The following is a 26,389-nucleotide window of genomic DNA, read 5'->3' as shown; positions in this document are numbered from 1 at the left end:
ATAGTTGCAAAGACGCGTCTTGGCCGCTGCCGCGGCCGGTGAATGAAAATTGATGAGTTGCGACAGTTTTTGGCCAAAGGGCAAATCACCCAGCACAAGCAAAACTCAAAAAAATGAAAAGAAAGGAGGACTGACTTAAGACCGAACACTGTAATGCTCTGCACATGTCATGTAGTGCAATAATATTCCTTCAAAATTAAACATTGTAGGCAGTTTTTATTCATTTCGAATACTAACTTCTAATCGCCTGAGTTTTCTCTTAATTCCAAAAATACCTCAAATCGTAAATACCCTTTAAGAGGTAAATACCCTAAAACAGGGCGCGACCCATTGGAAAAAGGGAACGTACCTTAAACGTTCCTGCAAGGGGACGAAGTAATGGAAAAACTACTTTGTCATGGTCTCGGGTCTTTGGGATTGGCCATCTCAATGCAACTATCAATCAAATCACTCGTGTGGGTGACCATTTGCGGCTTAAAGAAGGCACTACAAAAGGTCAAGCAATCCCTGATTGACATAAATGGATGCATTCATTTTGATCGTGGCCCACGATGATTGAACTTTGCTAATGAGCTTTATTGACCCCAAGGTACTGAGGGATTTTCTAAAAGAAAAATGTAAAGCTCCGCCGATTGATTGACTTGCGTGGTAGAAAGGACTATTATTATAGATCGAATTAGGGAATTTAATTCAAGGTGGAAAAGCAATACTCTCCTCTTTTTGATTGGGCAATTTATGATTGACACTAAGCGCATTTTAACGGGGTGATTGATTGATTATGGTTAAAAAGTCAAATATTTTAATCATTTTGCAGTTCTTCATTCACTGGCATTTACTTGCAACTAAACAAACATATGTAGTTATTTGCCACGAATATGAAACTTTATTTTCGATCTTATTGATTAATGCCCCCATTGAAATCACCTTTTTGCAGCGCTCATATGCCCCCAACATAATTACCAACATTTAGTGCGCCTTCCATCATGATTGATGCCGTTTTAGAGGGCCTGCCAATGCAGAAAGTGCGCCTTGAAAAGGAGTTCTCCCGCAGCCTCTCCTTTCACCCACAGGCCTGCCATAAATCGCCATAAATCCTAATCAAAACTAAGCGCAAACAAGCTGCATCCAGGGAAACGAAGTGGGGATAAAATGGAGGCACCACCTCTGGAACGTGAATCTATAAATCCATTAATGCCATTTACCGCATAAACATAAAGTAAACGCGGCCCAGAATGATCATCACGGCATGATGATGATGAGGATGAGGATGCTGATGCCGCAGACTTTTCGGGGCATCAGCACCAACGGCAAAATTTGGGATCCCAGATCTCAAAAGCCCCATCCCAAAACCTCCTGTAAGTTCCCGCTGAAGCAAAGCAATTGCTCCATAAAGTAAAACTAAATTGCTCAATAATTTTGTCCACATTTGATTATGTCTTCTGAAGGGGAGTTGGTGGGTGAGGTAGATAGGCCAAAGGTACACGGAAAACATTTAATGTCGACATTTAAAATACTCCTTTTAAGGAGAGAATTTTCTGTATCAGTTTAGTTTACATTGTGGTTTTAAATGATATTTACTGAATCAGAAAATTGGAATATATCGTTCAGTTATTTCATATATTTAGGCACAAATATAATTGAATTTATTAAAAAAACATAATTGATACCAAAAAATATTTGTTCGATTATTTCCATCATACTATCGATATTTTCGATTTTACATGAAAGTAAGCCGTTAAAAAACACAGCAAAGTGAACAATTACTATGGATTTCTTTAGTTGGGCTGCAAAGGTATTTAATTTTTTACTGTGCACCGTGAACTCTACCTCGTGGCAGCCCCGCTCCTCCCCCGTCCAACGACTGGCAGTCACGATTGTGCGGGGCAGGCCAACACTAAATTCAAAACCCATAAAGACATCAAAGCAGGCAACGCGTGTAACAATTTGCCAGCCAGCCAACAACAACCAATGCAACAACAGCAACAACAAATGCAACAAAACGCAAATTAACAACGGACCAACATACATACATACATGCACACAGGCCCAAAGGAGTTCCGAGATGTTTGGGAGTCTGGGAGGACAAGGGTTGAGGTTTGGGGTTTGGGGACTTGGAACTGGGGACTGCAAACGACGATGACGACGACAACGATCGTTCGAAAAACACAGCGCAAAAACAAAACAACAACAGCAAGGCGACCTGGCCAAGGTATCCGCACCCGCACAAACCCAACAAGAACAACACAGTCAACAACACAGTCAACAACACGAACAACAGCAGTAACAACAGAAACAACAACCCGAGGCAGCCCAAGAAGATGCTGGCCAACATAAAATTGGCAGTGCTCTTAAATAGAAAAAAAAAGGTTAAGAGGGTACTCTTAGGCCATCGCAAATATTCTATAAATTGTTTTCATATTTTTGAGTAGTAAAGACGAACTGAAAACACTTATAAAAGATGGAACAACTTGGAAGCCTCAAGATATAATAGTAGAACAATTTAAAACACTATATAACATTCAAATGCATCTGAAGCTCATAACTACACCTACTCCTTTCATCTACCCTATATTTGATATCATAAGGAATCGTTTGTATTCTACTATCACCCACATAAAAAAAAGTAATTTTATTGATGATTTAGATTAAATCTCTTCATTTTAATGCTTAGCCTTCCATTTTGTTGTGGTTTCGCATTTCCCGATAACAGAGACAGCAGACGAGGCCACCCACACGACAATCGGAACAGGTATGTGCTTTTCCGATTTCGATAATGGATGAACTCCGATCCGCTGGAATAAAGATGGATTGGACAGAGAAAGAGCAAGAGAGAGAGAGGGGGGGAGATGCCGCTGGCTCACGATCGATGGCGCAGCTGAAATGCTCATTAAAAATGTAGAAAGCTCCTCCTCACCCAAAGACCTGCGATCGATAGACCGATTTTTGCGATTACCCGACCGATCGACCGATTGCCCGATCGCTCGCTCGCTGTCAGCGCTAATCGCACGATCTTAATTTACAGCAACAGCAACTGAGCAGGACGACTACCGGCGACAGAGAGATCACTTGGAAATAGAAAGAGACGGCGTTATGTGGCGATATAGCCATTGCGATATGGCGCTGAAGGAAGGAGCTCTCTGCGATGCGATCTTGGCCAATTTGGCGAACGCAACTTTCGCTTTTGCAGCCGACTGCTAACGATCGTCAATCGACGGCAATTTATTATTATGCAGCGATCGCTTGTTCGTATTTAATTCAATTAAAAGACGGTTAGAAATCATGGTAATTATGTTTACAGGAAAGCGAAAGAATGGCAATCGTGTACGTTGGCGAATGGCAAGTGTAATTTGTAATGATCATTAATCGAATCACGATCCAGGTGAAAGACAGGGGGAAAAATATATGCGTACTTAATCCAATTTTAATGTCGTGATTGGTAACCGATCTGGATACTGGCAAGTTAAACTAGATCGGTCGTTTAACAATCTTTTATGTCACTGCAAAGCAGCAGATCTCTGGGTTTTACTTAATGCAATTGCAAATCCATCACCATCGGCAGGAAGGAGAAAATCAAATATGAAAAGAATTCAGCACAGACACACAGAGTTACAATAACCAGAGCAACAACGTTGACAACATTGAACAACAACGCTTTCCGCTGCGCGATAAGGCTTAAACCAAACAACCAAAAACAATTGTTGGTGAGGCGTGTGTGGGCGCAATTTTCCATTGAATTATAATTTTTTCGCATTACAATTTTTCTTCTCCAACTTTGCACAGAGAAAAATTCGCACTTTTTAAAAGCAATATCGATATATATTCTAGAAAATACAAAACGAATCATTGGATGTGGATAGTACAACAACTTTAAGCAAACACCAACGGACGGTCACTCAAAAATCTAGTTGTTAGCAGAGCGCATGGTCACATTGTAACTTATTATCAGCTTATGCAGAAAATGCGATGCTCCGATGTGAAGTGGAATTGCGATTCCTGATTTCTTTTCGTGCAACTATCGTGCTCTCTTTTTCGCTCACTGTGGATTTTGGCTTGTCATAATTTTCATTACATGTTTTTCTGCCATGTTTGTTGCTTTCGTTGGGGGTAAAACCAAAGCGTACCTATAAAGCCTGATAAAGATCTTTCCATAGAGAGTGCGGGCTGTGCAACAACAACAACGAATCGCAGTAACAACAACAGCAAAACATTGAACAACAGAAAATTGCAACAATCTGATAAAGACAACAACTGAGCTCAACTGAGAGACTCAATTGCGATTTGTGTCCCGACCACAAAAAAAGCAAAAAAGGAAAAGAAACACTGCTGCGAAAAAGTGCGTGAGCTGGGACCTCCAGAAACTTGTGGGTTGAGAGTTGTTCAAGACAGTTTTGTCACGGAAATTATCTCGGATTTACTGACAGTCGTTGCGGAAAGTCAAATGTGTTTCCTTAACTCATAAAAAAGCCAACAATCATTTTTAAGCTTGCTGGTTCTTAAAAGAAAATACAAATATAATAGTAAATATAAAAAAACAGTAGTATATCTCCAAAAAACTAGTATTAAAATATACGTTTATGAAAATAGGTAAAAAAAAAGAACAGTAATGTTACTAAGCATCTCAAAAAAAAATAAATTTTAAATAAGAGTTTTCTTTTAATTTATATAGCTGTTCGCTAGCCGTTAAATGCTTCAAAAAGTTCAAGAAAATGCGTTCAAGGACTGGAAGAAAATGGATTTTCCGGCGAGGAAACTTCAGCTGAACGACAACTGTGTCAAAACAAAAAAAAAAAAAACGACAACAAACAAAACTCGAACAAAACTTGGCTATCTGTGTGTGCGCCTGCGCCTTCGATTTTCCGCACTGCCACGCCCCGTCCGCAGCGGGATTTCCATTGCCGCCCGCCCACGCAGAATCCGTTGACGGATTGAGAGATTTTCCTGCAGTTTATTTTGGCTGCCTTTGGCTGGCATGTTTGTTGGACGCAGTGGCGCAAATCGGGGACGCCATGACATTATAATATGTCAATTTTTATGCCGCTTGGCAGGCGCGTGTTAGAAAATGTCAAAATCCAGCGGCGCAGTCAAACTCTCAAGTCAGCCGCACAGCAACAACAATCAGCGGCAACTACAACATCAACGCAACTACAACATCAACAACAACAACGAAAAAAAAAGGAGAAATACAGTAACTGTAACAGCAACAGCAACAACTCTATTGTGCGCCCACGCGTTTTGTTCGCGTTTTAAAAAACGCGACCACTGTGTGGTGCTCGTGTCAAGCCCCCTTTAACCCCCTAAAGCCCCCTAATGCCCCACCTCTCTCTAGTTGTCTCGGCATGTTTGTGCTCCGGAGGCTTTCATAGTTTTTTATTTGCCTGGCATCGAACATTTTTATGCGACTCCAGCGGACGCATTGTCAGGCGCACAGGGGTTAAAATCGGGGGAACGGGGGTTAAATGGGGGTGGGGAGCTCATGGATCTTATGGGGCACAACTCATGATTGTGCGGGTGCGGCTGCTGTACAAGAAATTAAATCAGGTAAAACACACTTAACATTGAGCCTTTAACAGATGAATAAATCTCATAGATCTCCATTAAATACTAAAAAAAAATAAAAGTATACCAAAACTATATTTTCTTAGAAAACCATATTTTATGCATTTTTTAAAGTAGTTTACTCAAAGGGAATGCCAGCGTTTTGATTAAATTGAATATTATGGTTCTGAACTCATATTTCAAAATCCTGTAAAAAAACAGTTACTTAACCCATAAAATTGAAGTGCTTTCCAACTTTCCTTTTTCCGTAAACCTTATTCCAAAAAAGTGACTTTTGCTAAAGGCCAAAGTAAGCCAAATCCCACGAAAATAACCCACAACAAAGGCCATGTGGCCATTTTTCGTCGTTTATCACGCATCGCTGTCAAAATGTCACTTTAGCTTAGCGTTTGGCAGGCGATATCTGAAAAGGAGAGGGACACAGGTAGTACTACTAGTAGCAGCCTCCAAAGCCACTCCACACCTCCTGACATTTCCCTTCTTCTTCCTCTTTTTAGCCGCTGCGCACGCGCAATAACGCATAACAGCAACAGCAACAAAATCACGTTAATGACAGCCAAAGGGGGGTAACCCCCGTCCACTAACTCTTTCTTTTTTTTAGCCACTTCTCCTCAGGCGGTGGCTTCTTTTTTCCACAAACTCCTTTCAGATGCACCTCAATCCGCCTGCGGGCTCAAAAAGAAAAAAAATCTCGACCGCTGTTTTGTCACATCATTATCAGGTATCACTCCGCTCGGGAGTGAAGGAGATAGTGCGCTGGCGGGGGAAGAGAGACGGAGCGAGAGCGAGAGAGAGAGCTGCATTTTCGACATTATTGACATGACAGCGAGACTTTAGCAGGTGTGAAGGAATTCGCCGTGCCTGACACTAAATCATGCCCGCCATATACGTATGACTGCGACTGTATTATATGTCCATGAGCGCGGAACTTTTGTCGGCGACTTTGATTGCAAGTCCGCTGGTCGTCGTGATGACGATGATGATGATGTTGCCACCAGTGGCGTTAATAAAGTCATCTAGCGGTAAACACTTCCCAGCAAAACCGAGCTGAGATGCACTGAAAAAATGTCAGGTAACAAATTGTGGCCTGCTTTGAAAAGCGTTTCTTAGGGCCTAGTAAACAGATGTTCGGCTTACTAATACGCACAGTGTGACCGTCGGTTGAACTGTCGGTTGAATCAGAGTGACCAGTAGAGTATTTAAGTAGTGAGGAGCGTGGAAACGAATCCACCACACACTCAAACATTTATCCTTTTGATCAATTGATATTTCGATCCCTGCTGGTCAGTGTAATCAGCAATGTCAATTGAAACGTTTAACGAGAGCAGAGACCCCACTGATACCCAAGACCACGGCCGTCCGTTTGGATCCGATCGGATCGCATCGCAACGCATTGGATCGCATCGCATCGGATCGGATCGCCTGATGAAGTCCCAGAGCAGCGGACATCGAGGCAAGCGAAGGAAAAAAGTGCAGCAAGGCGGCAACAAAGTGTGCGCCTTGTGGTTGTTGCATGAATAATTCATAACAGCGGCACCAGTTAATAACTGAGCCGCACTCCGCAGTCTGCAGCACAAAAAGTGAAAGCTCATAAGGCAATCAGTCAAAACGTCATCAATAGAATTAAGTAATCAACTCGGGGACCCAAAACAGCAGTGGCAGCAGGCAGCAAACCAAAACTGACCACACACAACAAAACGGGGCCAGTAAAGGCAACAATGGGAAAAATAATAAAGGAAAAAAAGAAGGGGGCAAAAAAAAACGCAGACAACTTCACATTGATTGCGGTCCAAAAAGGAGTCGAGAAGTCGAGAACAAAAAGAGGCGCGAGTGGCAGGACCACCGACAAAAAAGTGCACCAAAAGAGTAGCCAGCAGCAACGGACACTCCACGGACGGACAAACGGACAAACGGACATACGGACATGCGGACATACGGATAAGCGGACATACGGACAACTGGACAACCGGACCTACGGACAGCAGTTGGAACAGCAGTTTTTATGGCCTTTTTCCTTTATCTGCTGCCTGCCTTTTTTTCCTCCTTCGTTCTTTATTTTTTTTTTTTCGTTTCGTTTTTTTTTTTTGGGAAGGTCTTGGACCTGCAGTTATTGTGGTTTGACCAGTTGCAGGGCACAACCCAGTTGGCCACACCACAAAGGAGTGCAGAGTGGGGCAGCCACAAGATATAGAACTTGGCCGGCCTGCCGAGGAGAATCTGTCGGGAAGCCAATGCAAAATTATCGGGTCTCGTATCAAAGCTCAAATCCAGTTGGCATATTGGGGAATGCTTTGATTAATGTGCAAACATTGTATAAGCAAAATGGTATAGGGAATCACAAGGTGCTATAGAAACGACTTTGCATATTTCCTATTGCCTATTTACCATGTTAGCCATGTTAAAACTAAATAATAGTTTGAGTGCTTGGCGGCATGCATTATTAAGGCTTATTAGTAACCCAAGATAATGTATTCCGAACTTAGCATTTAACAATTATTCCCTCCAATTCTCAGAACCCTTCGTTTTAAACGAACCCAATGACCTTTTACATTATTTCAATTAAAATTCATTATGCATTATCTCGTGTCTATTCCGTCGCTTTCGATCCTTGTTTACATATTTTATATTTTCGCTCCGGCTTGCGTTTTTCGCTACTGTTTCGTTTTTTTTTTTTTTTTGTTTGCCTTCTTCGAGGTACAATTAAAATAATTACGATAATTATATAGTTACACCAGCGACAGTAGCAGTGCGGAAGGACACTCCCTCCATTTTCCTTGGAGGGTGCGCACATTATTTTATTATTTATTTTATAGATTCCGGCATTTGTCGCCAGACATGCGAGGACTGGGCGAGCGAATTACGCAGAAATTGCCATGAAAATTACTCGATTTACCGCCATGGCCCTTTTCCGGCGGGTCCTTAACCCTCTAAGGAGGGTCTTCTGGTCACATAATTAGCCATGGCGAATAATTAACATAAGTGAGGGGCAGGACCAAGGACCAAGGACCAAAAGACCCGAAGCCAGCTGGAACGTGCCCAAAAAGGAGCCAATTTTGCCGCTCTGTATTTGCGGGCACGCGTCTCGGAAAGTGTCGATATACGTGTGTATATATAAATGCCAAAATATCCCCCTTATACATATTCACAATTTTTGGAGATGAATAAATTACCATTTTAAAATTTCTTCTTTTTTTTGCCAACTTTTTCTTTTTCCTTGATCCTTTGATTCGTTTCGTGTTGACTGCTTGTTGCCTGTTTGTATTCATCTTTATCGACATCTGCTGCCTGGGGTTATCCCCATCCATCAGTTAAATTGGTAATTTTAATAACTCCGTTGGGCATGAGTTTATTTAAGGGACTAAAGATATGAAGCAACCTGGCATTTAGGAGTTTTATTGATAAAATCCATTTTATCCAACACTTAATGCTGAAATGTACTTTCAAGTTTTCAGGACAAGCAATTACGAAAAATTATATTGTATAAATCCACAATTTAAAAATGAACAATGCCAAATTAAATTAATCTAAGTCTTTAAAGAGAAAATGTTAAAATATGACAGAAAACTAAAGCATACTTTTATGGAAACAAAAACTATACTTCCAATAAAAACAGAATATTTCAGATACAGGCACTTTTACAATCTGCAAATACCATAAGGAATAGAATTGGGGTAACAAACTTTTAAAAACTTAGAAAGAAAACATTTTCAGATCTGAGATCATGACACATATGTATATCTTCGCCCCGCAATTCTCCGCTGGCAATTCTTCTCATGCTCCACTTTGATTTGCTTATCAAGATCAAAGAGATCGCTGCTCTCCTTGTTTCCCCTATTCCTTCTATTTCGATTTGAAACAGCCAGAAGAACGGGAAGAACGGACCGCAGCATAGCGAAAAAGAACACACCCGCACAAATCCAAATCTTCCAGAACAAGCACAGATTTTGACGTCTTGGAGGTTGTTTAGAAGAGCTGCAATTTGCTGTGGCCTCCAAGTTCAACTAACATTAAAAGAAGTGCATAGAAGAACAAGAAACAGGAGAAGAAAAATGGAAGCTGTGCGGCCGCGGAAGAAATGCCGCAGTAGAGAAGGATGCACGTCTGAAGACTGAAGAAACGGGGCGAAGAATCAAGCGAAGACAATTCAAGTTGCGTGCTCTGCGTGAGCGTCGTGCGTTTGACTGACTGACTGAATGACTGACAAACTGACGAACGCCAAAACTGAACCGGGTCTAAGCCAAAGCGAAGACTGAAGAATGAAGAGTGTAGACTGCGGCCCGCAGACTGCAGACTGCAGACTGAAGACCAAGACTGACTTGGCCCATCATCCATCCATTTATTTCAGAGTTTCTGAGCTGCAGTTGCGGGAGTTGCAACGGCAAACGGAAAACCAAATTATACACATGCATGCACTGAGAGAAATTATTAGGAATTTTGTACACTGTAATGGCATTCTTTTCCCAATTTATTGATTCTTTTAGTTTGCAATCAAATAATGAGCTTTGCTCAAATAAAAGTACACCATATTGGTAAGCAAATTTTCAAATATTTCCCCCAGTGTAGCCACGTCCGAGTGGAAGACTGGCAAGAACACCTCCCGCACTCATCCCCCTTCGGGCCACACCAACACAATTGAAATTCCTCTAGCGCAGAAATTGCATTTCACGCTGGAAATGCGTGCTCTGCGTGCAGCAAAAGCCAAAACCAAAGTGCAACAGCAACAAAAAACTGCAACTGCAACAGCCACAATCATTGCTGCCACAAGAACAACAACAAGAACAGCCACCACAACTAGAGCTGCATTTGCAGTCTGAAGAAAGACAAAACGCCTGTGATACTGTGAGAAGACAAGCGCCTTGATGCACTATCAAAATTTGCTAAATTAGATAATAGCGCAATAGTCAGAGGAAAATATTTGCCAGAACTCTAGCATCATTTTTAAGTATTTTCAGCATTCAAAACTAGTCGAACTGACTTTAAGTGAAGTAAAAATAAATTAATCTTCGCTAGTTCTTTAGTGAAGTAAGCAAATATTAATCAAGCAAGCTTATTAATTCCAGAAACAACTTCTGTATAAACTGCAGTTCCTAATCCTTTTTTTCAAGTACAAAATGTATCTTAAATTGTTTGAGAGAAAGAGTAGCCCCAGTGAAGAACTAGTTGAGCAGTGAAGATCAGTGGGAGGCTGGCGAGTAGCTTTCGGATCCAAAGTGTAGGTGCTGCGAAGAAGTTGTGGGATGCAGCTGGAAAATGCCAAAAGCACAACACTTGCAGACCGGCAGAAGATCTGCGGAAACACAGGAAAAATATTTCTTGATACCAGCGTAAACAAAACTGCAGCCTACATGAAGCTATCGGTGAAGTTTGATTACATATCGCTACATTCAAAATGGATATTATTTAATTATTAATCAGTTGGCGTCGCACTGATATCAACTGCGCCTTTCACATCGCCTCACAACATTGTCGTATTCAATGGCTATTTTTTGTTGATTTTGCACCACTACTTTGCTACTTTGTTGTTGTTTACTTTTCGGGTCTTTCGATTGCCAGAAGAGGCAAAAAATAAAATTCTGCACACTTCTGCCTCCGTTGGATTTGTTTGTTGACACTCGCAACTTTTTCCACAGCCCACACAAAAACTGAGAGGAAAAATATGAAAAGGCTTCCCCAGATGAGGCAGCATATTATTAGTAAATATTTTCGATGCGTAAACAGTGCAGTGCTTCAAATTAAAGTACGATTGTTCTGGGCTCTTTTTTTGCTCCTCAATTGAAGAAAATGCCTCAGACTTTTTCGCCTTTTTGTAATCAACTGAACATGACGTTAAAATAGCCCTTACACACCATTACCTTAATGTCCATTAACTAAGTTCAATTCCATATTCATTAACCATATCATATTATTTCCAATTGATTTGTCCATCAAGTTTTTTACCTTACCTACCCCAATTAGCTCACTTTTTTACGACAGTTTTTCAATGGAACTTCAGGCTGTTGTTAATATATTTGCTTTACGAGTATTTTACCATTTTTGTTTTCTTTTTGGCATGACGTCAAGCTGTTCCCTTGGCCGCCAATCCTTGTGTCAAACCATTCTTGAGGGTAAATGGAAAATCCATTAATAAATAAAAAAGCGCCACTCACCTGCAACGAAAGAAAGAGAGAGGGAGAGAAAGGTGAAAATACGTTAAAAAAGAATTTCATTAAGTGCATTGGGGGTTCGCTCGGTAGGGTCAAAGGAAAATACAAATAAAATAATAAATGGCTAGTGCGAAAAAAAAACAGCAAAAAAAATGGGTAAACTGGACGGCAAAATGGCGACGCATATGTGTGTGCACACACATGCATATAAAGTGTGTGTGTGCATCCACACACACACACACACGCACAGACAAACGCATACATTGACACTAATAAGCTGCCGAGTTTTGCGTGTGTCAACTTTTGCACTTTTTGCGCAAATGCAAATTGTGTAAAGAGAAAATAAAAAAAAATTGAAAAAAAGATGAAAGAAACATATTTTCACACGAGACATGACTAAACCTCCCCCCGCTCTCCCCCACCACTGGCAGTCAGCCCATCTCGCTCGCACACTGCACGCTCCAGCGATTCGTTGGGCCAAAAGGGAGATATATATACAGATATATACAAATATGTACACACGGGCAAGTGCATTTATATATGCATATATGTTTACCTGTACTATAACTTCATTCCAATGGCCGCCCTGCACTTCCAACGGCCTATAGCCCTCTCTTTCTGGCTACAAAAAAAAAACATAAAATACAAAAAAAAAAAAAGCAGAAACAAGAAAAGCCCATGCATATTGGATGTCTACGAATAGTCCAAATATTTGTTGGAAAATCGCTACAGAGAACCCCCAAAAACAGAAACAACAATCGGAACACGCAAAGCCCAAAGACAAGGCTCTAAAATGTACACTGCCCCAAAATGATTGAAAATAAAGTGAATGGGAAAAAATAAAACAAACTAGCTGAGCATTACCACTAGCCTTAAATAGTAAATGTGAGTATGGTTTATTTAAAGTTTACTTTGTAAACGTTAATTTTGTTCTTCAAAATGAGTATTGTATCAGTTTTAGAGCAAACTAACTGTTTTGCGCAGTGTAGGTCAAAGGAGGCGTGGTGTGTGTGCCCTCCCCTATTTATTTTTATGGGTAGGGTTAGCTCGATTTCAGCTAAGGACATCCACAAACACACACACACACACACACACACACACGCACACAATCACACAAAGAGCAAAACTAGAGAAATACACACTATTCTTCCTGTTCCTATTCCTTCAGCTACTCTCCCACCTTTTAACCCTTCCGTTGTAGTAGTTCTTGGCTGAACGCATTTAATGGTCGAACAAATGCCTCTATTTTTTGCCCCGTAGTATTTTTTGAGGGTGAGAACTCACACACACACGTGCAGGCGGTAAGGGTTGCTAACCCTCCCGTGCGTATATATATATATATAGATGTGTGTGTGTGCGGGATGAAAATAGTGCCCCTAGAGTGCGAGAGAAAGAGAAGGTGCGCTCCTGGCACATTTAACCCATGGCAGCCATTTTTAGTTTTGGCCACCACAAAGCCAAGCAACTTTTAATGCAAAAAGGGGTTAAGGGAACATTTAAGGCCGATCAAGAAAAGCTGTTCATCGATCGAACACTCTTCAATACATGCTGTTCAAACTTCATTCGACATTTTTCCTGAATCACAACGCCTGACTAGTTGTAAAGCTAAAAGTGTCACACATTTTTCCCAGAACCTCTTCAAATTTAAGAACGCAAAAAATTTGTTAAGATAGGTCCCGTTTCTACCTCAATTTTAGATCAATCGAGCTTTTTGTTACCCTATTGACTAGCTTTTTTCATTGTTATATCACTGATATATATTGATACATCAATGCGATGTATGCATTTCCATTGTGTCCAGCTGTTCGATGCAGTAAATATTTGCATCCCTTTTATTGAGTTGGTTATCAAGTTGGTTATCGAGTTGGTACTATATATATTGGTACATTATTTCTTATATTTTGACAAGACAATAAGTGTGTTTTGTAAGCTACTATGCGTAGTAGCCCCTGTCTTTTCACTTTCGATATGTCTGTAGTATCTGCTCTCCCAAAATCACTTTAATCAGAGTGCTGGTTCGGAATAGACATCGACTGACTTTCTTACTTTTTATTGTATCGGTTAAAATTCTCAATGTGTCACACAAGCTAGCCGGACAGATTGCTGAACGAAAAAACGAAAAAGAAAATTCATAGTATTATTTCATTGGTTGGCCCAACCACAGAATCCAGTGCTAAATCACAATGGCCAAGGACCAAGAAGGACACACGTACCAACCAGCCGCCCTGGAGTCCACGGAGGATCCAAAACAGGAGCAGCGTGCCCGCCTCATCAAGGCTTTGAGTCGCTTCAAGCCCCGCGATGCCAATCCGCTTCAGTTCTACAACTGCGTCCGCGAACTCTGCATCATGCACAATTGCAGCATCGATGAGGGCCTGGAACGAGCGGCCCTAACTTGGCCAGGACTCAGCATGCGCCAGCGGGAGCTATACGATTCGGTACGAAATGCAACCACAACTCCATCCAAGTGGAGGATCTAACGATCTGCAACTCTTTCAGCAACGCCATGCCGAGCTGCCGATCCCTGTTCCACGTCACCTGATCTACCGCGCCTTCCAGAAGGAGAGCGAGGGTCTTTGGTCGCTGGGCCGCTCCTCGGCGGGTGGCAAGCAGAGCACCCGCTATACCCTGGAGTCCTACAAGCCGCCCCCCAAGCCGTCCCGCCTCAAGGCGCAGCTGAATGAGCGGCGGCCCAAGTACGACAATCTACTGGATCTGCCGCCGAAAGTGGCAGCTATGCGGGTGCCGCCGGAGCCGAATCGCAAGTTTTCCAGGGTATCACCAGCTTCCGGTCGCCGGATACGCAGCTTAACGCCCCCGGCCGTAAGGCGTGTCCGATCCATCCGGCAGATTCTGTCGATAGCCAGTGTGGACATAAAGAAGTGCGCACGGATGCGGATTCTGGGCAAAGGCAATCGAACCAAGAAAACTGAAGCCGTTGAAGCCGGCAAATTGCAGCCGGATAAAAAACTGGCATCCGGAATTTCCAAGCTGCCAAAGAAGAAGACAATCAAACGCAAGGGCGTCGCTTCCAAGGCAAAGCGATTGGCCAAGATTAAGGATCTGCAGACTGCGCAGAACTGGGATGAGGCCATCGGATGCGTTCGCCGGCGTCTCATGATGCACAAGTCCTTGAAGGCCAGATCCTAACTATATCCATACACCACACACGAGTGCCAGTAAGTGTAGTTTTTACTTGTTGAAGGACAACTTCGTTGTCCTCAATCGAAAGACAGATTGCTAGTCTTGCGCTCTATTAAGGCAACACGAACCCCATCAGAACACAAGATGTTAAATTAAAAGTATGCATTTAGTATTCAAAATGTACGATCTGAAATGTGGCCTATTAAAACGTAAGACTGTATGAGTTCGGCTGTTATTTTATAAGCATATTAGGACTACGAATAGGTAAGACAAATAGTTGAAATGTGCTCAATTTTATGGCAAACATTTCGCCAAACGTATGTGTTTAATTTATTCACCCATACTGCTTTCGTTTCCAACCGATCGCCAACACAAAAAGTCCCCAATAAATGCTATAATTAACAGCATGGAGATCTTAACATTTGGTTCGAGACAGCATGAGAAAACACAAACAATTTTCTAGGCAATTTAATGGCATTTTATTTCTTCTATGGCCGCTTGTTTCGGCTTATTTCCCGACTTATTTTTTTCATTAGTTTTATTCTTCTGGTTTCCAAGCGGGCGCAATCATTTTGATGAACCGTTAGTTAAGCACCAACAACAGCAACAACAATAGCTAATAAAACATTAACGCACACTCTGGCATAAAAGCCCAAAAAAAAGAAGAGATAAATAAAATCAGCAGAGGCAGAGCAAAAAATTCGCAAAAGTTTTATTTTACTTCTTTTTTTTTTTTTGCCAATCGGCACGCAGAAACGACGTTGAGCGTTTGACCTAAATTCGGGGACAGCTCTTCTACGTTTTCTACTTTTTTTTTCGTTCTCAACGCGCTTTTGTGCGTTAGCCAAAAAAAAAAAAAAGGAAAAAAATTCGCAAACTTTTTTTTGACTGCTAATTTCGCAAAGGCAAACAAAAAACATTTCAATTCCGCATAGAGAAAGAGAAGCGCAGAGATGGAAAAGAAACAAGGCAGAAACAACTGTACAAAAGTCAGTTTATTTTATTTATTTTTTTTGGGACTTTTGTATTGTTTTTTGATTGCCTATGTCACGAAAAATTTTTGCGTTTTGCCTTTTGGCAATCTTTAGTTTTGCGGAGATATGTTTTCAGGGAATTGGTTAAAGAATTTGTATTCTACCTGTTTGGCAAAAGATTTCTACACTAGATATCATATAGAGAAATGCGATATATAAAATGGTGGTTTTAAAGTAGTTCTTAAAGATCTATATACTGGCATGGCCAGTGAAATTTCAATAATAGAAATTGATTACATTTTGAAGCACAAGTTTAGCGTAGGTAACCCAACTCGAAATAAAATCTTAAGAAATGCAATTAAATTCACCTTTCTCTCTTAATTGTTCAGACCTAAAGTTTGGAGAAAGTTACTGCGATCTCTGCTAATGCCATGTTATTTTCAAGGATGTCTTATCGACGCCTATAATTTACTCGCTGCATTCTCGTCAAAACTTTCTACAAACGTATATTGTACGAGAAACTTTTTTGCCAGAACCATTCAACTTAACCACCTTGCTCGTGTGCATCTAAGTTTCGTTTGAATCATCCGATTTCATTGCCATTTTTTCTACTTTTTGGCCCATAACAATTTATAGTCGCTTCTATAGACGCTTGGCAAAAGTTTTGATGACGCTCCAAAACGACACATATGGCATAAGTACTTTATTCAAGGGTATTATGATTTATTTAACCACTTTCAATGGCATTATAGCAACAGCAAAGATTCTACTGAAATTAAAAAAAAAAAGTGTGCCTTTTGTTACCAAGGTATTGTTACCAAGATAAGAAATTCAAATTCACTTTATGTGCAAATATAACCATAAATAATGCGGTACTTTACATTGTGTTTTTAATAATTTTATGTTATTTCCTTTAAAATTATTCTTCTAAAAAATTAGCTGGGATTCACCAAGATCATTTGGCTAAATTATGTATCTGTAGATTTTTGGGTTTCCCAATTTCTCTGCACTTTTTTTGGTAGTTTTCTTTCCTTTTTGCTTGTTGCTTTTGCGCCATTTGACTTCTAACAGCTTTTGTGGCAGCAAACATATCTACAAACCTACATCTACATACGAATCTGCTATTTTTTAAGTCGCTAACTAGGCAAAAGCCACCAACTTAACCCAACTAGGCGTCCCTCGCCCCTCGCCCCTCGGCCCTCTTATGCATTTTTTTCTATTGGGCGCCGCTGTCTTTTTGTCTTTGTTTTGTTGTCAAGCTGGTGTCCAAAATCCAAAAAAAAAAAAAAATGAAAAAATAGCAACAAATTCGGCAAGAGCATGAGTACAACGCTGATTACGCAATGCGTTCGGGAAACACACACACAGACGCACATACAGGCAAGGTTTTTGTTTCGTTTCCGCGATCAACGCGCTTGCGAAAACTCACACAAGCATACACGGAAAAAAAATTCGCAAATACCAACAACAAAGTAGCTTGTGCGTGCGACCCAATTGGAAATTTGACACACATTGACAGCGGAGATAGGCGAAAAACAGTGTGCGGAGGGCGGTGGGGGGGAGGAGGGATCAGGGAGTAACGAAGCCCAGAAGCAGCTGCTCAGATACAAAGATACATCCACGAGAAGCGCGGATACAAAAATGCGAAATGATACCCTCACCGAAGAAAAGGTTACCAAGCACTAGCAAGATTTGCACATTACTAAAATTAGATTAAATGATTGGGCGACAATTGAATATATTAAATATGATGTGAAATAATAGAATAGTTCTTGATTGTATTTGGAATTTATTTTACAAAAAGTTCTGTATTTTTATCCTAATATGTTTTAATTTCAAAGTTATGCCTACTGCCCAATTTACTTTGTTAATACATTGAGTAAATGAAGGGCATTCTTCGCACAGCTTCTTTGCCAGCGTTTTTCATGGCGAAATTAAAAAGAGAAAATTATAGAAAAAAAGTGTGTGTGGGGGAAACACACATCTGCGGATTTGTGTGTGCTTTGTGTGTGTTTGCACTCATTGCTCATTTGTTTCGTGGGCTTAGAGCAACTGGCAACTGGCAACTGGCCTGACCTTTGGCTTGACCGTGGGCGTGAATTGCGAATAGTTGCGAAAATACAACACACAAAAACAAAAAAAAATTGTGTACTTTGCAAAAGCAAAGAGCAGAAAAAAAGAAGCTCGAAATGGCAGACAAAACTGTTTCTAGCGGGCTGCTTGTCGCACAGCTGAAATTCAATGCTATCTACGCACATCTACACACAACTACACACAGCTACACACAAATTAGTTCAGTAGGTGCTTTGATGTTATGGTTTTTGTTGTTCCTGACGTTGGGGTTTAATTTTAGACGGCTGTGGAAAAATTAAACATTTCTCAGCGCGATTCGCCAGCGGGAATGAGAGAGGAGAGCAGCGTGGCTGGGCCCATAAAAAATTCGCACATTTCTGTCCTTGACACACATTGCGTATACGCAATCTACGCAGCCGGCTACGCAAAGCTGATTTCGTTTATGAGTGCGTGCGAATTTTTTTTTTTTTTCTTGAGTTCCCCTATTTTTTTTTTTTTTTTTTGCTACTTCGCATTTGTGTGTGACCCACATATTAAATCAAACAGATACAGATAACATATGTTTTCCTATATATGCCTTGGAATTTTGCAAACACTTTTGTGGTTTTTTTTTTTTTGCGGAAGACAAATTTGCATAGTTGGGAAAATATTGTTTGGCAAGCGGAAAAATTTTGTATTTCTCCTACTTTGTCATTGATTAATGGCACCATTGCCTGTGCATTTATTTTTCCCGCTGGGAGGTCAGAAGGTCGCAAACGCATCGCTAAAGTCGCAGCAATTGACAGCTGCCAGTGGAGGAATAGCGATTCATACATTTGCAATGGCCAGAAAATGCCAAAAGTTAGTAGCAAATATGCCATTAAACCTTTGCTTTCAAAATAGATAAGCAAAATATATTGAAACATCTATTATTTACATGTATACTCTAAAATAAAAAATGCATTAAGTGATTTGGAAGCCCGTTTTACCAATATATTATTAAAATATGGGCGGTGCTTTTTGAATTAATAAACAGCATTAATGAAACTAACATATTCCTATAATTCCTACGGACAAAATGTTCAAGTTCTTTGTGTTACCTATTTTATTTGAGTGTGTATCTTTTCTACATTTTTCATAGGTGAACAGCGCTTGCAATAAATTTCAGTTACATTTCTTTATTTTCGCCTAATGTCATGCGTTGAGGTGCTGAGAACGTGCCTTCTGCCGTTTTTCAGTATTTTATTTCTGTGCGATAACAAAATATTGCTAATGCTATATACAAATTCCTATATAGTATATAGATTTCAGCTGGGTGGTACATCTCATCATATAGTTCGCCCAAAAATTCTAGTCACCAAAGTGTGACTGATAAAAGTTCGTTTCTATCTTGCATGTATTTTCAGCTTTTTTTAATTTTGATTTTTTTTTGCCATTTTTTGTGTTTGCCAAACATGCGAAATTGCGTAAACAGCAAGAGACAAAACTAGAGAGAGCGATTAGAAAAGCGCGAGAGCGAGAGAATTGGCAAAAATGCGAAAATACAGTAAAGAAAAAAAAACAAAAGTATCGCAAGCACACAGATACGCCAATACCAATGCATATCTATACATTCGCACGCTCTTCAACTTGACTTTGAAAAATGTTGACAGAGCGCGAAAAAGAGAGGTAGCTCGCGATTTTCGGCAACATTTTTTCCTGTATTTCTGATTGTATTGTGTTTGCCCCTTTTTTTGTATTTTTTTTTCGGTGCGTGCGTTGATCTCGCAGAATTTCGGCTACGCACTTTTTTGCGATTGCGAATTTCTCTGCCTTTTTTTCGCATTTTCTTGTGATGGTGCGTGTGAGTTCATTGACTTTTGTGCGTTTTGTGCGTGCCTCTCTTTTTTGTTTTTTTTTTTTTTTTGTATTTTTGCGATTTGAGGCCTACAAGGTGTTGTTGTTTGGCCGTATGTAATTTTTGTGCGTGTCGTTGATCTCTTTCAGCCCGAAAAAAGTGTGTGGGGTTCATTGAACCCCTTGATTTGGGGCTTATGAGGCGTACAAAAGTTCAATAGACTCGCGAATTTTTTTCGCTTCGCCTAGCTTTTATTCTGCGCTGTCGCTTCGATTTAGGCATAGTAATAGGCGCCTATTAATGGCCAGAATCTGATTAAAGGGTTGATAAAGAGTGGGTCATTGTGGGCTTTTACTAATTTTTGGTATTAAAATATAACAGCAGCAAAGTCAACTTCACTATGTTTTGATAAGGAATCCAAATAGTTTAAAGTCGGCCAACTTTTTGGTATGTATTATATTATATTACTCTATTTTTCTAATTCAGATGTTTCCATTACTAATTTGCTGCTAATTCTTCTTATTTTAACTTTTCCTTTCTCTGGCACCATCCATTAATAATTTTTTGCAGCTCTTCCATTAGTGGTTGAACTCCTTTTGCCTTCAAAGACGAAAACCCGCCCGCATTTAGTAACGAATTCAACAACGCGATCCAACAATCGATCTTTCACGCCTGCCCCATCCTTCACTTTATTTTCCGCGCAATTTGCAGGCTGCCATCATTTTTCAACGCTTCACAGTCGTGAGGGGGTGGAGTGCAAAAAAAATAAAAATTGCAAACAAAAATTACAACAATATACAAAAATAAATACATATAAAAAAGCGGCCGAGTTGCCTAGGTGAGAGCATAATTTATGCCAAATTTATGCATTTTTTTCTGCCGCTTCTCTGCTTTTCCCTCGTCTTTTTGTCTCAACTTTCGAAAGTTCTCTTTTATTTCACTTTATTTGGCCAGCCATTTTGGCCAAAGTCATGGGAAACATTTTGCAATGGTCAAAACGCGTGTCGATTCTGCCTGTTGGTGAAATTTCGTTTCTAATGCCCGCTGACAGGTCCAAAAAGGTTAGACGGCATCTTATTAATTTTAATAAATTTATGATAATTCTACTTTAAATGAGCAACAAATGTGTGAGTTTGAACGATTTGAAATGCATAAATTACGTTTTGTGCTAATTGGTTTGTTAAAACAATAACTATTGAAAATATTAACTATTTGAATACTTAATATGTTAATATCGTATAATGATTGAGCACACAGCTGACTAAAACTCATATTTTTGCACTAAAAAAAACGCATAGTACTAAAAGAGTGTCTGTTGTGCGGGCCATTTGATGTTTCCCAATTTCTAAAAGGTGTGCAAAAAAACCGGTTGTTGTTTTAAATTACCAGGCGCTTCCACGCGAATCAAAAGTAAGAAATCAAGAACATACAAAAAACAAAAAAAAAGCTGCAGAAACTGTCACCCAGAAGAAGCGAAGAGTCTAACGGGTTGCTAGTCTTCTAGGCGGTCGAAAGTGTTTCTAAATGGTCATAAAAAAAAATAGAATAATTATTTACAGCTGTGTGTGCGTGTTCATCAGCTGCAATGATTATGTAACGCTGAGCGCAATTAAAACAAAAACAAAACAAAAAAAAAGGAAAAAACTGGAAAAAAAATGAAAAAACAAGCGACTGAGCTACTATACCAACAATGGCTAACTGAATTAACCTTGTTCTGTGGACGGAAATTGCACAGACACATGGAGCGATAGAGATACACTTTGTATCTTTATTTGTATCTTGTGGGGTCCTTGGCTATAATTAATCCACAATTACACATACACAGAAGGAGAACACGCAAACGGGGCCCCAGCCACGATCAGATATGGCATTTTTTCCTCTTTTTTCTGTATTTTATTTGCTATTCTTTTTTTTTTTTTTTTTTGGCCAAACCAAACTGAAAAATTCAGCGCCGTCCGAAATGCTAATTGCCAATGGGTCAGACCCCCGGCTTGCATGTCGCTTGTTCCTGCTGCTATTAGTTGAAAAGTCAGTCACACAATGTGTCACGCAGCAAAGTGCAACTTCACACACACATACACTTTTCCCAACGCTTCTCAAAACTAAAAAAAAAACTAAATAAATAAGGTGGAAAAAACACGCATACGCAATGTGTTCCGAGCGGTCGGAGCGAAATTTGAAAGCACAGTCGGAGTTGTAAATCAGTGGGAAATCACTGCGGCAGCTCCGGATTTTCAAGGTTTCTGTCTCGTGTGCAGTTTTCATGTTGTTTATTTTGAATATACTAAAGTATAATACTTTCTTTTACATGATCTGAATCATACTTTAAGTTTTAGAAGTTACTTTATATTACGGAAAAATGTGTACAGAGTAATATCTATTACTTGTTAACTGATATATGGCTTAAATACTGATTTTTTGCAGCCCTAAAAAAATAGCTGACTTGTTTGTGCTTCCTTCTTGTTTTTCCTCTTTGTGCATTACTTGTTCAGCCAATGTTATACATTATAATTGTACAATAGTAATTGTTGTTGTTGTGTAAATTAGAAGGCGGCTGTCAGATAAAAACAGCAACTACAGGGGAAAAAATGTAAGGAAAAACTACGAAAAAAAATAAAAAAAAATTGAACAACGCAACTGAGAAATGCGCAATAATTGATGCACGCAAAATGCGATTTGACCGACCCAATGGGAGCGAGCGAGATGGCGCTAGGCAGGAGTGGGCGGTGGGTGGAGGGGTGTGTGGGTGGTATTTGGGTTTGAGGTTGGGGCATAGCATATAATTGCGTTATAGTTTGTAGCTGTTGCAATGCCACAGCGATAACACACACGCCAGCCCACACACACACACACACACACACAAATTCACGCATGGAAATGCATTTTAGGGTGACCATGCTCCTATTGCATGCGCACACGCTCACTGCGTCTCTCTCTCACACAGTCGCCCTCTCTCCCTTGCACAATGCAACCTGCACACTGCACACTGCACATTTCTCTTAAGCTCCTTTGTTGTCTGCTTAAGGTCGCCAATTAATCACTTCCTATTTCGTGTGAAATTTAACTTTGTTCCCCCTAATTGGTGTTACCCTATCCTTAAACACTTATTTAGCCTGGTAAGAGTGACCTTTTCTCGAAACGATTCCATTAACCATTATCTTGTTATAGACATTTATGAAGATTTCTAAAGTAAAGGAAATACCAATATCGATTGTGTTCTATTGTATTTGGTACCTTTTTCAAGTAAAATCATAAGCAAACAGCGAACTTGTTAGGCAACCCTTTTTTCTTAAGACTCAGCAGCTATCATTTGCATTGCCCATTGCCCGTAGTTTTTGAGTAGGAAGAGTTTGCCAATATAAGTGGCACATGGACATATGTATAGCGTTATCAGAAAAGCCCACAGTCCGAGTATATGAACAAAACACCTGGGCCGATCGGGTTGCATTAATATTAATTAACGGCATATCCAAAGTGCGTATCTTTGGCTTGGAGTGGTGCTGTAATCTTTTTTTCTTTCTTTCTGACGTGTGAGTTGGTGTGTTTTGAGTTCGGCATTCAGTGTTCAGTATTCCGTTTTCCGTAAACAGAAAACCTGCGACTGGCGCCACAAAAGCGAGTGGGAGTTGCGGGCGTGGCAGCGGCAATAATAACAATTACAAATTGCACGTTGTTGCATCGTGAGCATTTCTGTTTATTTTATTTTTTTCTCAGTCGCTTACAATTTTTTTCTTCTTATTTTTCCTCCAATGCTTAGCTGAGCACGCATTTTCGATAATAAAAAAAATATATACTTGTATGTACATATATGTATGTGGCCTAAGCGATATATAGTGTGCATTACATAAAAAATAACTCATGAATGCAGCCGCGTGTGTTTTGATATTTTTTAACACGCAAACACGCGGCGTATGCGTAATAAAAAAAGAGCACATTGCAGAAATGCTTGAAAAGCGAGATTTAAAATCACTGAACGCGTAAGGTTATATAAAAAAAAAACTTTATAGGCCAAACTAAATATTGAAACGAATAATATTTTATTGTTAAATTCGTTTTCCACATTCTTGCATTTAAAGTCAGCTTCTTGAACTCCGTTTATTTATTTTTTTTGTTTAGGCCAAGTCATGATAACGGTTCTCCAATTGAGCGTGCGAAAAATCCAGAGAGATCTGTGGGCTGTCAACGCTTTGAGTTTGAGGAAAGCGCAAAAAGACGAGAAAAGCGAAAAAAGCGAGAAAAAAACGGCATCGAGACAGAGGAAAATTGATTTGTCACGTTGCGCATAAATTGCACATAATTATGTAAGCAACCGTTTCTCCGTCGCTGCATTTTCACTTGGCAACCCAACTCTTTTGCCGCTCAATCAATAGAAATAACTTTTGTTTTGCCGTCTCATCAATTAGGCCTTAATTTTGTCATAGTCTAGCCAACTTGCACTTGGCCCGAACGGGTGCTAACGTTTTATTAATGGGAAAAGGCATTTCCCTCGATTCGCGACCCTGGGAACTAGGAAAAAGCAAGCGGAAAACTAGGAAAACTCTTTTCCACCATGACAGACCTTTCTAGTTACTACAGCTCTCAATTTATCCGTATTTGACCTTGTTTTACAGTAATTAACTGAAAGAAAAAATCAAAAAGGGTTTTGAAGAGTTCTTATGAACTTTCAGTAAAATCTAAACCTCTTTTAGAAATGCTAAGGGTATGAAAGCACATGGCGGAGTCACCAATTAAATGTATTTGTTATAGAAAGAGGGTTCGTTAAGGGGTTGTAACCCTGGACGATTGTGAAAAATGGTATTTCCGATTTGAAATTAGAGGCAGACGAAACGAACGTTTTACCTTTCGAGTGGCACAGACAGAGGAATATAATATATAGTTCACTATACCTATATATAATGGACAAACCATTAGATGTGCTGAAAGGCAGGGTTGTCGCTCACACGCACACAGTTGCCCACCAACACACTCGCGGCCATTCACAACAGGGCAGCTGCTGTCAATCAAAGCGGAAAAAAACTTTGACAGCCATGAACATGATGACTGTCTGTGAATGTGTGTGTGTATTTTTGCTAATTTTGGAAACTGCAATTAACGCATGCACACACACACACAAGCGAGTGTTTGGCTAATTAAAACAATTTCGCAATTGTGCAAAAAAAAGTTCAATTTAAGCAGAGGAACCTTCACTTGAGCCAAGCCAAAGCGCCATGTTTGGCCACACAATTGTTTGACAGCAAACACACACAAACACACCCGTACTTTAAACCTCTATTTTTTTTACGATCTTTCAGCATTCACTTCCCATTGTCAAAAAGCGCAGACGACGTCGCTCACTTCCGCTTCGATCAACTCGAGCCAACACACAAAGTAAAAAAGAAGCATGCAAACATGCAATAAAATAAAAAGCCAAAAACAAAATGAAATAAAATACAACTTTTGTCATGCATTAAGATTTTTTGGTGCTTTCCCCCCTCCCCAGTTTTTGCTGGGCTTCTCCTCTCCCCACCCCTCGCCTTCCCCTCATCTCTTCTCATTATGATCCCATATGCGCAGCGACCTTGGCCTTCAAAAATAAAACACGAAAAAAACCAAAAAAAAAAAAGAATCGCAAACAATTTTTGCAGTCTCTTTTTTTCCTGATTGTGGTTTGGCTCGCCTTTGTTTGATATTTTTTCTGGCCACAGTGGGAATTGCAGGGGGCACCAAGGGGTTAAGACACCCTGTGCGGTTAATTGCATGAAAACTACACTTTTTGGCGTGGAATTTGTGAATTTTGGTTATAAATCTGAAAGCTAACTTACAGTAAATTTGAGTCGAAAACTGAACTGAAATATAGTTATGCATTCTGACAGTATTTTAGTTGAAAATTGTATTGATTTTAGCAGGACTTTCTGCACCAATATTGTAGTTTTTTTTAAATAAATTATATTATTCATTATTCGTTGTATTATATTTCTTCTGATTTTTTTCTATTATAAATATTTTTATTTTTGAAAATAAGCAGAAGTTTATATTTCAGAAAACGCTCTCTAATTTGTCAGTTTTTCGATAAGCAGTATATATACGAATCAGTAGTTTTTCTAAATTATTCATTTGCAAATTCATTTCTTGAACTTACCTTAAACTAAAACACTCGCCAGTCGGGCGTTACCCGTCCAGCAATCCATAAGTTTCAATTTTCCAATTGAATTTTGTCGGGGGCCGTCGTCTTCGTCGATTTTGGATTGTTGTTTGTTGCAGTTGCTGTTCTTGTTTTTGTTGTTGTTTTTAGCTTGGTGTTGTTGCTGGTTGTCGCTGCAGTTGTTTGTTGGTTGTTCTTGTTGTTTGTTGACTGATCTGTGACTTTTCGCTTGCGTCTTTTTAAAATATTTAATTTTTGCACACCGAAATATTTGATTTGAGGCTGTTTTGCAACACTGTCATATATTTTTGCGGGTTTTCCGAAATTTTGAAAATATTTCCAAGTTCGAGAGTTTTTCCTTTCTTTTTTTTGCCTCAAGAAACGAAAATTGTTTTATTTAGATTTTGTTTAATTGGTATGCTTTCCTCCTTTTTGTTGTTGTATCCATAAACATTTAATTGGTCCAGTTGGTCGAATTTGTGGGTGTGTGTGAGGGAGACAGATGGTGCGTACGTGTTCGGTTGTCTGTGTGTGTGTGTGTGATTAGAGTGGGATAGAGAGA

General features: G+C 39.8%; 2 protein-coding genes across 3 annotated transcripts in view; one reads left to right on the top strand and one right to left on the bottom strand.

Annotated features, from left to right (window-relative positions):
* The window catches only part of LOC6550857, a 94,918-nt gene extending 68,824 nt beyond the window's left edge, over positions 1-26,094 (bottom strand). For both annotated transcript variants that reach the window (XM_015155820.2, XM_015155819.2), the window contains exon 1: positions 25,825-26,094. The gene's annotated coding sequence lies outside the window, so the exon portion shown is untranslated. The remainder of the gene's footprint in view (positions 1-25,824) is intronic.
* LOC6550814 lies at positions 13,690-15,063 on the top strand. The gene is made up of 2 exons (XM_001978175.2): positions 13,690-14,137; positions 14,199-15,063. The coding sequence occupies exons 1-2, from the start codon at positions 13,883-13,885 to the stop codon at positions 14,847-14,849; spliced, it is 906 nt and encodes a 301-aa protein (XP_001978211.1). The 5' UTR covers positions 13,690-13,882; the 3' UTR covers positions 14,850-15,063.
* Positions 26,095-26,389: the final 295 nt, after the last annotated feature.

This window comes from Drosophila erecta, unplaced genomic scaffold (assembly GCF_003286155.1).
Source record: "Drosophila erecta strain 14021-0224.00,06,07 unplaced genomic scaffold, DereRS2 tig00000126-arrow-pilon, whole genome shotgun sequence".
Lineage (NCBI taxonomy): Eukaryota > Metazoa > Arthropoda > Insecta > Diptera > Drosophilidae > Drosophila > Drosophila erecta.
This window is presented reverse-complemented; position numbering and strand designations above follow the sequence as displayed.

Bases quoted from the DNA above. Each gene is read 5' to 3' on its own strand.
- LOC6550814 (XM_001978175.2), top strand. From the start codon at position 13,883: ATGGCCAAGGACCAAGAAGGACACACGTACCAACCAGCCGCCCTGGAG. The intron at 14,138-14,198 runs GTACGAAATGCA...CAACTCTTTCAG, and splicing joins AGCGGGAGCTATACGATTCG to CAACGCCATGCCGAGCTGCC.